Here is a 15,690-nt window from a genome sequence, read left to right on the forward strand (position 1 = left end):
TGCAGTTATGGCAACTTCATTGTTGTGGTAGCCTTTAAGTTCAGTCTGTTTTTTAGTTATGTTCAACTGCATTTTTTTCAGAGAAAGCTTGTGATTAACAGAGTTAGTTGATTGATCTTGTTGTAACTTATCTGATTTACGTATGCTTTCATGCTGCACAGCCTTCAAATTGTTTTACTACTAAGAAACAATTACTGGAAGTGAATCAATAATGATTTGATTGACAAATTGAGCTGTAGAATTTCTTTCTTTTCTTTTCTTTTCACTTTTCAGAAGTCATAAGTCATGACAAATGGTTTGCGAGGATTAACTCATTTCCAGTATTTTATGTTTATCTGAACATTAACAACCATTTTATAACCATTTTCATCCACTTGAAGTTTAGTTTTTTTAATTTACCCATCAGAGAGTTGAATGTAATGATCAGGTCAACGAGTACCAAGGGTTATGAATAAAGTTTATAACTCGATGGAAAACATTTGTCTTTTTTTACTTTTAAAGTTGAATTTTATTGAAACACCTTTCAGATTCTTCGACTGTCAATCGACAATCATGACATAAAGGGTTGTTGATAAGTAAGGTTGCAAAGTTAAAAACAATAATCTCGTGGGTATAAATGTGAAAACGATTGGAAAACTGAATGGCCAAAATGTCCAAACCTGTGGCTTCATTGTGATACATAATTGATCAAAATTAACTGATGATTTCAATCACTAAATTACAATTCAATCAGTATCTTTTTAAAAAAGTTTGCCAGCTCTATGGAAATTTAACAAGAAATGAGTTTCATCTGAAAATCTGATTCCATAACTGTACAAAAGGAGATCGAAGTTTCAACTTTGACCTCGATTTTCTCGATTTTGGTCTTAATCTGAAACTCGAAGTTTTACAAGAACCTGATTGACCGAGATGAGCTTCTATATTTTCGTAAATGTTACTGAAGCAGGGCATCAATACTGTGCTTTTAGCTTTGAAATTCACTCAGTTTGGTCACAAAATTTGATATATTGCATGAGTGGTTCAGCCATGAAGAAAGCCCCCTTTACAAACAATAAATCATGAATCAAGGTAAAAGATAAGTTAGATTAAAGATAAGTTTGTTATTGTTAAACATCATAAGATGGGAATGAAGATTAAATCCACTATCATGTCAAAATTAACGAGAAATTCGACGATTACTTGGAAAAATTCCTTATTCCCAGTGTGGTCTAACCTTTGTGTTTTCAGATGAGAATTGAAAATATTGTAATTTGATAAGCAATATCTTTCTTTGATTAAGTTGATTTCGCAGGAACGAGGTTGAATGATACAACAAAAGCAAGCAACGATTTGATAACAATTTGAAAGTTGATTGAAAATGTTCAACATAAAATCGACCGACTATGATCTCTAGTTAGTATATTTAAGTTACTTGCTCTCAACTCTGCTTCAGATCTATGTAGTCAATTAAAATCCTATGAAAACATGCACAATCTCTTTAACTATCAACAGCTAAAAATCAAATTATAGTACGATAAGTAAACGCTTATTCGTCCACCTATTTGTCACGAAATTAATTATAGAAGAAAAGTCGTTAGCAAATGATCGGTAAAGCTTTGCATGAAAATATTAATTTGATCCTAAAACTGGCCGATTCTTATTGCAACAACTCCTTGGCAATAGTAAGTTATCGTTTTGGTGCACATCTTTCCCACCAAAGGGTATGAAGAATTTTTTCCAGGAATCAATAATCGAATTTCTCATTAAATATGAGATGATAGTGAATATAATCTTCACATCCTTCTCATGAAATTTACAAATAACAGACTTATCGTAGATCTAGATCTAACTTATCTTTTCACCGTGATTTCAATATTTATTGTTTGCAATAATTTTATTCATTGGTGACTCAGGTTGGACAATCGATACAATACAAGTGCATGTACTGTACAGAGTGAATGTGTCATGAAATGAAGTATAAAAAGCGATGAAATTAAACACATTAGCATCAGTTAATCAACAAGTTTCACTAACAAACATTCAGTCAATTTTTCTCTGCAAAAACTATTATAATATGAAAATGATCGCCACTCTCTTCATTGTCTTTGCTGTTGCTTCTTCAACTCTTGCTCAATGCCCAGTTCCTCCAACTGTCCCTGTCTCTGATGTTGCCAAAGTACGTTTATAATTATTTAATAAATTTAGCCAATACTTTAAACTGCATCCATTAATTTGGTGTTTCATTGTTTAGATTGCCGGCCGATGGTATCAAATTGCTGGACCAACTTTTTCTGGAACCGAAAATCAACCAAAATGTGTTACCGCGGATTTCACTCCAAAAAAGGATGGAAACTTTAATCTTACAATGAATGCAACTGATCCAGAGTAAGTAGACACAATCAATTGAGTTTAATTGTTTGTAATGCAAATTATTAATCCATCGTCTAGTGGCTCAAAGAATTATGGTGTTGGTTTAGTCGAACGTACTGATAATCAGAATTTACTCAAGCTTCACACATCACCATCCAGTAAGTAGTTTTGTCTGCTTTACTTTTCATCATTTGTATCATACATTCGTTAATTTAACAATAGATGCAAATACGAAAATTATTTTCATTGCAATCAATAATTATTTTGATTAATATTTTCATATTTACAGCTACGTCATCTTCAATTAACGTCTATTTGGTCGATACTGATTTCGATAATTATCTAGCTGCTTATATTTGCCTCCTTGATTCTTCGCAATCTCCAGTTCGTAAGTATCTTTCAATTTGATAAACTCAATGTCTCTTTATGCAAATCAATTTGACTAATGATAACTCAACTTTCATTATCATCACAGAAACTGGTGTCATCTTATCCAGGGCTAACACCATGGATGCTGAAAAGTATGCTGAACTGACCGATTTGTTGATTAATAAAGCTGGTGTCTCTACCGATTACTTCATAGCAACAAACCAAAAAGACTGCCAATATTGATTGACCAGTTTATTAAAAAATGATGATCAATGCTGATACAAATCCAATTTTCAATGTATCCTTGAACTAAACAATTTATACTTTAATTAAATATATATTTCATTGCATAATCAAAGCTAGTGATGTTAGTCTACAATACTAGTCATGTGTTGTCAGCACCAAAATACCATCTTTATTTGTGTAGAAAGTGAAGGGTCAAATAGAGGGGAAAAATAGCCAAATAGGTCAAATCTCATGCGTTTCTTGAGTTTGAACTATTAAAAACTAACAAAGGAGATGAGCGAGGTCATCCGAAATCAAAGATCAACTATATTTCATTTTTTACATTTGAAGCATTGTAATGAGACACAAAACAAAATAAGTGGAGCAAAAGGTCCAGCGGGATGGGTTGATATTTTTCCTTGCACATTGATCTTCACATACCAATCAAAAATAAATGTCGCTTTTCAAACCTTTGTCCATTTGCTAATCAAAAGACGACGAACTATCTTGTTTGTTAGTAAGAAGAATTCAATGACACACTTATCATTGAAATAAGTTCAAATGACCTCGTGTACTTCCCTCGTAAGTTTATTCTCCCATTGTTGCTTTTTTAAACTTTAATTTTTCAAAGGAGTTAACTGAGTTAGTTAATTTATCTGTGTATACAATACGATTATGGTAATGCATAAAGAAATATCATTGAATATGACTTCTTACTGAATACTTTTTGCTGCCTTGTTCAAAAGCATCAAACTATTTCAAGAAAGAAATTGTATTAAAAACCAGGAATACATAAATATAATAACTTTTCAAAGGAATTTTATTTAAGAATTAAGATGATAATGTCATGCTTATCGTCCATCTTATGGTGAATGAACATATAAAACAGATAAAATCATAGTTTAGTTAATATTTTCTTTAAGTCAATACAGCAAAGTCATTGGCGCCAGTCTTGTTTTTATATCTCTCATCAATCCAAATAGATGAGATTGATTTACTAAGTTATCGTTTAAGCGAGCTCTAAGCGATGCTGCCTCTGAACCAGTAAGACAATGAGCAGCGATAGCGACATATTGATCATCAATCAATGTAGCACCGCAAAATTTTATATTTTTATTTCTTATTCGAACGAAAAGAATCATGATGAAATTGAGTAAAAAAAGCATGATATAAAGGGTGTCTTAATTCCAAGCAAACTGGTGGAGCTTACTATCTTTCTATCACGAATTAAAATAGATAAGCACAGATATCATAAACCATAGACACAAACCATTTGGTCACTTTATTTTCCGTCTTCACATTTGTTGCTTTTTGTTTTAGATATCTGTGCTTATCTATTTTAATTTGTGATAAAAAGATTGTAAGCTCCACCAGTTTGCTTGGAATTAAATTTGACACCTTTAGCATCTTAATTGTTGAATAAAATTCATTTGCAAAGGTTAATTATGTATTTCTAGTTTTTAATAACATATCTTGCTTGTAAAAGTTCTGGTGCTTTTGAACAAGGCAGCAAAAAGTATTCAGTAAGAAGTCATATTCAATGATATTTTGTTTAACCATTATCATAATCGTATCTAATACAATGATCAATTACCGTATATTGCTTATAAAAAAGCACGCCATCATATAAGCGCCTTTTGAGCCAATCTAAATGCGCGAAAATCATTGCTTATTATTATTGAGAAGCGCTTCTATTGTCACAAAATTGTGCCTTAAACAGTGGCAAGTTCATTTCAAAGCACTATGCAGTAACTAACCAACTCGAGTTAATTTCTTTGAAAAAATAAAGTTGAAAAAAGTTACAATAAACATGCAAGGGAGGTACACGAGGTCATTCGAACCGATTTCAGTGATTAGTATGGTATTGAATTCTTCTTACTAACAAACAATATAGTTCGTCGTCTTTTGATTAGCAAACGGACAAAGATTCGAGAACGCCATTTATTGTCGATCGGTATTTATAGATCAATGTGAAAGCAATAATATCTACTATCTAGTACATATCCATCCCGCTGAACCTTTTGCTTCCCTTATTTTGTTTTGTGTGCTTGTTACAATACTTTACATGTAAGAAATTGAAATTCTGGTTCATCAATTTAATTTGCTATTAGGGTGTCAAACAAGTTTTGCGGTTGGATATGAAGTTTAGCTCAGAATTGGATGCAATTTCATAAAATCAAATTATGGACCTTCTGTATTAATATATCGTTTCAATTTTCCACATCGAATAATTGAAATCGTTTTTGTTAGCGTCCGAAAATTTATAACGAAAAAATCGACAAAAGTGATTTTGATCTCCGTTCCTGAGTGGAAATTCTCCTCTTTGAATGAATTTTCAAAAAATTAAGATAGATTGAGGTCCATAGAGATGATAGCAGGTTCTTAGGATAGATTCGCAAGTATTCAGAATCTGCGGTTAGAAATTTTGTGACGCGTTACTAGAAAATTTGGTGAAAAAAGTTAATGAAAAAAATTTTGGTCAATTTTTGTGCCCTTTAAAAAACTAAAAATGCAATAATTTTGTAAATATTTGTCCGATTCTGATTTGTTTTCTTTTATACTGCTTAATTAAAGATAAGTAATGTTTAAACTTAAAACGATCACAATCAAATCTTTTTTCATAGCGAACCGCAAAATTTATTTGACACCCTAATACTTGAAAGATTTCGAGACAATTAAACACTTATAAAACCTAATTGTTTTAAGATAAAAATATTGCTTTTATTCGGATGACTTCGGGTACTTCCTTCGTTAGTTTTTAAAAGTTAAAACTTAAAAGTCACGTAAGATTTCGCGTTCAGTCTGATTAACAAATTAATAGAAGTCCTTAAAACAAAATTCCTTCATTTTTCTTCTTGATTCGTATTATAGCCGTTACGTCGCTTAACTCTGAACGATCGGAATTGGATGAGATTAGAAGAAAAGATGGTAATGCAGAAATGAAGATATGGATGCAATTATTTATTCAAAAAGAAATCAATAGAGATTTAGAAACTTATGTTACACACGCTTTGGAAAGGGTTGATTTCAATGACTGAACTTATTGACTGAAGTCATTGGTGTCTCTCCAACAACTTTTTGGAGCCAACTCTCGCATCTTTTCATTGTATTGACTGACATCAGTGAATAGATCTGGCATTCCAACGGGAAAACTACGAGAAGTAACTCCGGTAAGGTAATATCTCGCATTCATTTCATTAGCCATGTATGGACCTTCAGGACTCTCATTATCCACTTTATTATAATTCATAACACAGAGGTGAGTTTTGGTAGCAGGAGAAGGACACTTGGAACCTAAATGGAAAATCAAGAATGAATTAAAAAGAATACAATTTCATTTTCAATCAACTTACCAAAGTAGGGACTAGGCAAGCTTTCAAGATGTTCACCAGATTTTGTACCAACAAGGTAAATTGCAGGTACAGGATATAAAGCTGGTTTCCGTAAGCAAATGGGTTTGAATTGAGAGTCAACTGGAGAAGTCAAAGTCAATACAGCAAAATCATAGGCACCAGTCTTCTCGTCATATCGTTCATCAATCCAAATGGATGCGACTGATTTTGTTGAGTTGTCGTTCAAATGAACTCTGAGTGCTGCTGCGTCTGAACCAGAAAGACAGTGAGCAGCAATAGCAACGTGTTGATCATCAATCAATGCAGCACCACAAGATTTCTGATTTTTATTTCTTATTTGAACGAAAAGAATCATGGTAAATTAAGAGAACGAAGTAAAATGATTAAAATATAGATTGTATAATAATACTTACTCAATAGCTACATACCAAGGGAATCGAGTCAACTTGCCTTCTGATTTTACAGGAGCTGTGTAACCAGTAGCCTGACCACAGTCTAAACAAAATCATGAGTTAATTTTCAATGTTATCAGTTGCTTTATTGTTTCACTGACTTACCACAAGCGAAGGACTGGTTGATCAAAAGGACGAAGATGGAAGCAAACAAAGTTAAACTCATTGTAACAGTTGAGTTATTAGGCTTTTATTGATAGTGTTGATAATACTTTAGCTTATGTTAGAGTGATTAAGATTCGTTGGTATTTGATTCTTTTATAGCTAAAATCAATCGGAAACAGATGATTCTTAATTAGGATCCATGTGTTTGCTATGGAAAAAATAATTTAAGGGAATTCCCTTCCTTCTTTAATTTCAATCAAGATTGACAAATTTTGATTACAAATTGTTTTTCGTATTGGTCTTTTCGGATCACTCGTCAAATCAAATCGCGTCATTCTTTAATTTCAATTAAGATTGGCTTTAGATGAACATTCATTACTAATTGAAAGCGTTTTTCGTATTGACTTTTTCAAATCCCTCATATTCAGATGAATGTGCATCATTATTCAGCTGTCAATCTCATCATCATCATAATATTCAAACGAAACAAAACAATGATTCTCTTTATTTTTTAGTTTCAACTGCTGTAAATGAAATAAGTTTATACCATTTGTGAATAAGCTAATTTTGATGTTAGTTAAGAGTTTACATGACTTCAATAGCATGGAATTTGAATTCAATAAAAATAAAGTAGTTGACTCGTTTTTTTGTACTAATCTCATTGTTCAATTAGCACTAATCAATTTTAAGATTTTTTCTCAAAGTTTCGAGCAAATATTTTCAGATCTTGTCCATCAAAGTACTGAAGTGTTTTGCCCCGATCAAAGGCAAGGCCGACAGGAATCTCATCCAATATCGACCGTTCAAAGTTAAGCAACCTAAAAGCTATAATATAAAAGCCAAAGAAGAAAAAGGAAATTCTGTCATCATTCAACAGAAGTAATTAAGAGATGTTATTGTACGAAATCCTAAATTGAGAAAATTTAGTTATTTTCAAATCGACGAAGGTCAGTTTTCGTGACATGTATCCTTTACAGTAATGATAACTTCATTATTATGGTAGCCTTTAAGTTCAATCTGTTTGTTAGTTTTTTTCAACTTTATTTTTTCAGAGAAAGTTTGGAATCAAATAGAGTTAGTTAATTGATCTTGTTAACTTGTCTGATTCGCGTATGATTGTCATAATGCACAGCCTGCAAATGGCTCAACTGTTTAGGAACAATTGCTGGAAGCGAATCAATAATCATTTGATTGACAAATCAGTTGTAAAAAGCCACGAGTCATATCTCGACTCGATGCAAAATCCATACGCTAGCAGATTCGCTTAGCAACATGAAAAATTTAACAATGAACCATCAATCTGGGTAACGAAAAAGCTTCTCCTTCACTCAATATTATGGAATACGGGTTCTCCATTTTTCTCAGCAACTTTTTTCATTAATTTATCAGAGATTTGAATTTTGAAAAGAGATTCTCTATTTTTCGTGGATGCAGTTGGATCAAGTCTTTCATGCTGATCAATAATGATTTGACTGACAAATTCATTAGAGTCTCTTTCTTCTATTTTCACTTAAATTTGTAATCAATCAGAAGTTTTAGTTCACCAAATTATCCATCAGAGTTTTGAATGTGTTGATGAATTCAACAAATATCACGGGTTAATAATAATAAAGTTGATAACTCGATGAAAAACATTAGTTTTTTTACTTTTTTGTAGAATGCCATCTTTACATTTCGTGTTATTTTCAATGTTTTTATTTCAGTTATTAATACAAGCTGAGCCCCCCGATCATGGCTGATCGTAAATTTCTTTTCAATGAATACAATAAATTCAATCCACATTTAAAGACTCGAATGGTTGTTGAAAAATTGTGCATGAGAAAAACTAAAAAAATTTCGTTCATTTTGAAAGTTGTATAGTTTAAGCATCAGATATTTAACTTACTCTTTGCTCGAAAGACAGTTTTCATATACTCCTAACCCAACAATAAACCATCAATCTGAATACAAAAAAAGTTTTTTCCCCAAAGTCAATAGTAAAAGATACGGATTCTGCATTTTTTCCCCCACCCTGTTTAAACGCTAATTTCTCAGTAACCTGAAGTCCGAGAAAGCTCTGACTATTTTGAGTCACTGTAGTTTAACCAGGGCTTTCATTTTATGTAAAAATATTCTTCAGAACCCGTTTAGTTTGGGCACAATCTTCCCGCAAAAATTTCATAGTTTGACTTTATATATTGTATAGATGTATAGATTAAATTTAAAAAGATCCTCTTGATTGGATACTGAATTAAAAGTTTTGTTAGTTGTTCCTTGTGACCGTATAGCTAGACTGTTACCCAGGACGGGAAGAGAACACATTTTCTGTTTATTCACCATAACGTGGCCAAAAGTCATGATATTATAATCTTAATCGTTAAATTAAATTTATTTTGAAAAGTAGATTATTAATATGTATTCTTGGTTTAAATACGATATCTTGCTTGTAATAGTTTGGTGCTTTTGAACAAGCAAAGAGCAAGGCAGCAAAGGAGTTTGAGTTGCGGGTTGGTTCAAATAAAATTGGGATTGTGAGATCAAATTATAATTTAAAAGTGGCCCGATCACTTTCAGTAACAATTGTAACTATTTAAACAATTTTGGCATCTTTTGCCATAGAATAAAATTCGGTTTCTTCATTGGCTAAGAGGCTGCTTGGGGAATCATATTCAATTATATTTCCTTTATCCATCACCATAATTTTATCATAATCCATAATTGTATTTAAACGATGAGCAATTGTCACAATTGTACAATCAGTAAACTCTCTTCTGATCGTTTCTTGAATAAGTTCATCAGTTTCAACGTCAACTGCAGCTGTGGCTTCATCAAGTACGAGAATCTTAGTTTTACGTAAAAGAGCTCTAGTCAAACACACTAATTGCCGTTGACCAACACTTAGATTTTCACCACCTTCAGAAATTTCGTAATCAAGTCCATTCTCGAGATTGTCAACAAATTGTTTAAGATTTGCTTGTTCCAACGCTGTCCAAATTTCTTGGTCTGTATGTTTTTGGAATGGATCAAAATTGTCTCTGAAAGAGGCTGAGAATAAAACAGGATCTTGAGGTATGACGGTTAATCGTGATCGCAAATCGTGTAATCCAAATTGAGTTATATCTTGATCATCAATAATTATCATTCCATTTGCTGGTTCAATTAAACGGAATAATGCAAGTGTAAGAGATGATTTACCAGCTCCAGTTCGACCAACAATTCCAACCTTTTCTCTGGGATGAATTGTGACACCAATATTTTTTAAAACTAAATCAAGTCCTGGTCTATAGCGTGTACTGTAATCTCTGAAAATGATTTCTCCTCTATCAGGCCATTTTTGAGTTGGTCGTTTATTCTCGTTTACCCATGCAGCCTAGTAAAAATAAAATAAATGTTTGTTAATTGAAATTATTTCAGCAAAGAGTTTTACAGTGATTTACCTCTGTTTCAGTTCTTGTGAACTCTAAGCATCTTTCGATGGAAACAATATTAGTTTCAATGTTAGAGATTGACATAATCAAATAACTGAGAAGTGACGTTATTTCAAAAGAATAGCTAATTGATAAACCAGCTTCACCAGCACTCAATGAATCTCGAGTGCTCACAACCAAAATCACAGCTAATGTAACTACTATGTTACCAAGAAATTCAAGTCTAATAGAAAGCCAACGACTGGCCCCGATGCTCAAGAAAAATGATCTATTACTGGTATCGACTCGATTGTAGCACTCTTCAATAAACCTGTCAGACGAATTGAAGGCGCGAATAGATGATGCTCCGTTAATAGTTTCGGCAAAGTGTGAATAAATAGGTGATTCGGTAATTGAAGTGATCCGACGTAACTGACGTGATGAGGCAATGTAAATTTTCTATAAAATGAAGAGTAAACAAAAGATCAATTCAAAGCTTGTGTTTGTGTGTGTTTCAAAAATAATTATAAGAAATTCTTAATCAGTCACTAATCTTACCTGAATAAATATGTAGACAAAACCAAGGACGAGTAAGACGATTAATAGATAAACAGACCCGGTAACGATACCAATAATTGCGACAATCAACCTGAAAAACTGTGACAAGAATAATTGAAATTCGTGTCCGATGACACTATCGGCAATATCGATATCCTTGCTGAATCTATTCAGGATTCGTCCTGCAGGTGTTGTATCGAAGAAAGACATTGGTGCACGAATTATACGATTCAACATTTGATTGTGAATAAGTGTTGCACCTTTGAGTACGGCTAAATTACAAATAATTACACTTGCTAAAACAGAAATGGCATTACCGAAACCAAGAGCAGCATAAACACCAAGACGCTTATTTCGCAAAGCTGTATTATTGGATGAACCTGGAATGGATGCATCATCAGCCCAAGCAGATAACCATAAGTTAGTCCCAAAGTCGAGAACAGAAACACATAAGTAGAAAGCAATTGTTCCTAATACAGCCAACCATCCGATTGCGGAAAAGTAATCGAGATAAACTTTCATTTTGATGGAACCTTGTTCAGCTTCTTCTTTTTCAATCAATTTGAACTTTGATTCTTCTGGTTCCTTTTTCAATAATTTTTCTTTTTTTGGAATATGAGATATTGTAGAAGATCGCTTGAATGATGATAATGTTCTTACAAGTTTACTTCCACTTCCAGTCGATCTATTTGAACCCCTTCTTGCAATTTTATCGTCAGCTGATTTATCAATCAATGAAGGTTCCATTAATTCATCATCATCTTCTTCGACCTCACACATATATTGATCTATAAACTCTGCAAATGTTCCTTTTTTGTTCATTAATTCATCAAAACTGCCGTGATCATAAATTTTTCCGTCTTTAAGAACAATAATTTCGTCAACTTGTGGTAAAAAGGTTAGTCTATGAGTTACAAAAACTCGAGTCTTGTTACGAAGAAGTCCGTTTGGCCCAATGACTTTGTCAAAAAGATGAGTTGCTACATGAGAATCAACTGCAGACAATGGATCATCCAAAAGATAAATATCAGTATCTGAATAAACAGCTCTGGCAATGGAAATGCGTTGCTTTTGTCCACCAGAGACATTGATTCCTCTCTCACCAATCTCCGTTTGATCATTACCAGGTAATATTTTAAGGTCAGCAGTTAATGCACAAGCTTCGACTACATTCTCATATTTTTCTTTGTCGTAAGGTTTCCCAAACAGTATATTGTCACGAACTGTTGCGTTTTGGATCCAAGCTGATTGTGGGACGTATGCAATTCGACCATGAACGTTGACATGACCTTCTTTTTTATAAAGTTCACCAAGAAGGGCTGAAAGAACTGAAGATTTACCACTTCCAATAGTACCAACAATTGCCACCAATTTATTACGTTCAATAGACAGATTTAATTTTGAGATTATTGGTTCATCACCATAAGACCAACAGAAGGTAGCATTTTCAACTTTTATCGGAGTTTCATGGGCAGGTTCATGGTCAATTGTATTTGGATCAAGCTCGTCACATTGGAGAAACTCATTTACACGACGAAGTGATGTTACAAACTGGTGAAATGAAAAATGAATAAAGGGAGAATCAGTTAGATTGTGTGTAATTGTATAACAGTTCATTCAACTTTTATGCTATAACATTATTTCATTACACATTGTACTTACATTGGCTCCGTAAGCAATAACCATTGGTAAAAAGGCAAGTGGATCTTGTAATATACCTATCAATGTAATTGACACAAAAGCTTTGTTAGCGTCAAGTATGTTACTTGAACTTAAAAGGGCAAATGTCGCAAAGTTGACTAAATTCATCTGGAAAAATTAAAAGTAAATTAATAATTTATTCTATAACAAATTTAAGATTGTATATTAACTTACCAGAAAAGGAAGACAATCAAAAGCAAAGTAAATTCCAGTTTCCCAGAAAGCGTCAGATCTTTGATATTTAAGTTCTCTTGCTCGAATAGCAGTAACTCTGTCACCAAATGCACCTTCCCAAGCATAAAGCTTCAACACTTTCATTCCATTGAGAATTTCGGACATTAACTTTGATCTTTTATCCTTTTGGGTCAAAATTTTATCTTCTAAAACCTCAAGGCGATGGGCTACATAACCATTGCAAGGTATCAAAATGACAACCACAGCTAAACCAGCAATTGAAGCAACACCAAGTTGCCTCCATAAAAAGAAAATCGCAATGATCAATTGAATTGGTGGAAACCACAGGTAATTCATTATGTTGACATATTCAACAATACGGTCAAGATCGACAGCCATTAAATTAATAATCTCTCCAGTGGTATAAGATTGTCGAGCAGCACTTGACAATCGAAGAGTCTGAAATGTGTTCCAATAAAATATTATTCATTGTATTGATTGAGGTAATTCCACGAGTTGTTAATTTATATTTCACCTTTTGATAAACACTTGCTATCAATGCTGACTTGATTTTCATTGAAGTTGTTTGAATTAAGAACTCATAATGAGCATCAAACATTGAACTAATGAATGTTATTACAAACATTCCAAGTGCAATGAAAACGCCATGCCAAGCAGGCTTATCGGTGGCTTTGACAAAAGTTAAAAGATAATCCATAAATAGTGGATTTGAAAAGATTAAAACTGATGAAACAAGCTTGAAAAGCCCACTTAAAACAAAGTATGGCCAGAATCCTTTCAACAAAATTTTCAGCAATGACAACTTCATTGTCTTGGTGGTCTTTAGATCCAACTTTTCAACCTGTTCACCATTAGCTTTCGATGCTTTCGAAGAGTCAGTAAAAGTATATTTAGTTCCAGCAGCTATAAGACGATAAAATTCGCTATCAATAGGTTTTGATTTATATTCACTTGGTAATGGCCAAATATCCGGTGAAGTTAATGTACGTTTGAAGCCAAGTAAAGCCATAGAGTCGTACCAGCTGAATAAAAGGTAACTCAGAAATGAGGCTGACTCGTAAGGAGATTCAATCTGAAATGGAAAATAAATATAAAGATTACACCACTAATAACACGTGTAAAGATGAAGATTCAAGTCAATACCTGGATTGTCTGCTTATCAGTGCTATTTAACGTTTTTCTTGTATCAACAAAACAATTGAAGACCAGCAGGATCCAAATTAGACTCAATTGTATCGTCCTTATGGTAAAATCTTCAGCGTCAACATGCCAACGTTTAAGATTCTATTTAAATGATAATGGCTAGTTGCAAGATTAATAATGTTAGTCAAACTGATAAATCTTACTCTATTATTATTTGCATCAATCAAGGACCAATAATTGATAGACATCGTCAAAGCCATTAGGAGCCAATACACGAATAATAAACCAGACGAATGGATTCCTTTACGTTGATACACAACTAGTAAAACAGTTGTCATGCACTGTAAATTAAAAGAATAAAAAGAAATTAATAAACTGAAAATTTTTAAATGATAAAATACTTACAAATGAAATCAATCGAATAGCTGCAGATACTTTTTGATATGGGTAAATATCAAAGCCATTGGAGCTTCTAATGTTCACACTAATCAACTCATAAAGAGTTAAAACACAAAGCGCTAAGCTTGCAGTCTATGCCAATAATCAGAAAAGGATATAAACAATGAAAAAGACTTGATGGTCAACGAAGGCACTAAAATAATGAAGACTTACCCATCTTATGATCAACCTTTTGGTGTAGGGTAACCTCGGCTTGTAAGCTTTAAAGGCTCCATAAACAGCTATTGGTGAACCAATCCATAAGAAGCCTGTAGAGAACCATAAAGCAACTGTTTCCGTTAAACAAGGCGAAAACATGGGCCGATATGAGTTACATGATATTTCAGGATCCTAAAGTGCACCAATAAAAGAAATAATTAAATTAAAATTAAAATATTGTAATGAATTTAATTACATAACAAAGACATTAACATAAAGCGAGTCAGACAGTGTAAAATGTAAACAAAGCATGTAACAGCTCTAACTTACCCAAAGTGAGTGACCACAAAACGATTCAAAAACCATAATTGTTGTAGTTTTTCACTGATTAATCGATGCTAATTAAATAAATAATGAAATACACATGGATGGTTTACTAAAACTGTTGAAACCAGAAATTGATTGAGTATTAAGGTAAATAACTTGACTGCTCTATCAGACTGTTGAACTTTATATAGCTATTATAGCTATTTCAATTGTTCAGATTATCTATATGAGGATGAAAAAATATAAAATGAGATAAGATAATCACAAGTATTGCTTAAACACAGGCAGTTATTACTACTAGAGATGAGCTTGAAAATAGAATTTTATCAATGACTGAATAAATTTGGATTATCTGGCTGGATTTTTCTTGAAAAGGTGAATCAGAAACTATGAAATATCCCTGAATTTGATTCACATGAAAGCACATCTGATCAATATTGAATTTATTTGATTTCACTTCTAAAAAATCATTGTATGATAATGTAAAAATGTGTAAAAACGTCGATTATCATGATAAAATTGCAACTCTCGCCACTCTTCAAGATTATTTCAACAAATGGTACAAAAAACATAATTGTTAATAATTAAAGCATTAACATAGATATTAATCTACCCAATAAAATTCCATGCAACATGGTTTTCATGATAGAAAGATCAAGGATGATCTATCAAGCCAATATACCAGTGGGATCATCAAGATCAACTTTGAACAAAACACATTATTGCATTAAATCAAATTGTTATACAATTTAAAAGCTCCATTCAAAGTGCTATTGATAGCAACATAAGTAAATCTTGTGCAAACATTGTTTCAAGTAAGGTAATGACAAAATATAATATTTTCAATGCCTTGCAAGTTTCTGTGATAGTGCTGATAGTTTACCAAAGCAAACATCGACAAAAATCAAATAAAAAACTGGTTGAGCATTC

The 15,690-nt window shown here is 32.6% G+C and overlaps 3 protein-coding genes across 3 annotated transcripts; 1 reads left to right on the forward strand and 2 right to left on the reverse strand.

Annotated features, from left to right (window-relative positions):
- Positions 1-1,996: 1,996 nt before the first annotated feature.
- Positions 1,997-3,076, forward strand: LOC107365800 (apolipoprotein D-like). The gene is made up of 5 exons (XM_015933372.3): positions 1,997-2,155; positions 2,231-2,364; positions 2,428-2,507; positions 2,639-2,737; positions 2,825-3,076. The coding sequence occupies exons 1-5, from the start codon at positions 2,054-2,056 to the stop codon at positions 2,959-2,961; spliced, it is 552 nt and encodes a 183-aa protein (XP_015788858.1). The 5' UTR covers positions 1,997-2,053; the 3' UTR covers positions 2,962-3,076.
- A 2,813-nt stretch (positions 3,077-5,889) lies between these two features.
- On the reverse strand, positions 5,890-6,970 carry LOC107365798 (transmembrane protease serine 6). Its single transcript, XM_015933371.3, has 4 exons — positions 6,854-6,970; positions 6,710-6,791; positions 6,297-6,628; positions 5,890-6,237 (listed from the first exon to the last, which is right to left on the reverse strand). Exons 1-4 carry the CDS (start codon positions 6,912-6,914, stop codon positions 5,984-5,986), a joined length of 729 nt encoding a protein of 242 aa, XP_015788857.1. The 5' UTR covers positions 6,915-6,970; the 3' UTR covers positions 5,890-5,983.
- Positions 6,971-9,202: 2,232 nt separating this feature from the next.
- Positions 9,203-14,986, reverse strand: LOC107365786 (ATP-binding cassette sub-family C member 1-like). The gene is made up of 11 exons (XM_015933357.3): positions 14,764-14,986; positions 14,449-14,625; positions 14,242-14,367; positions 14,040-14,177; positions 13,837-13,977; positions 13,208-13,765; positions 12,673-13,131; positions 12,460-12,606; positions 10,798-12,348; positions 10,270-10,698; positions 9,203-10,202 (listed from the first exon to the last, which is right to left on the reverse strand). Exons 1-11 carry the CDS (start codon positions 14,797-14,799, stop codon positions 9,423-9,425), a joined length of 4,542 nt encoding a protein of 1,513 aa, XP_015788843.2. The 5' UTR covers positions 14,800-14,986; the 3' UTR covers positions 9,203-9,422.
- Positions 14,987-15,690: the final 704 nt, after the last annotated feature.

Source organism: Tetranychus urticae, chromosome 3 (assembly GCF_039701765.1).
Source record: "Tetranychus urticae isolate SD_2017Ah chromosome 3, NJAU_TeUrti_SD_1.0, whole genome shotgun sequence".
Taxonomy (NCBI): domain Eukaryota; kingdom Metazoa; phylum Arthropoda; class Arachnida; order Trombidiformes; family Tetranychidae; genus Tetranychus; species Tetranychus urticae.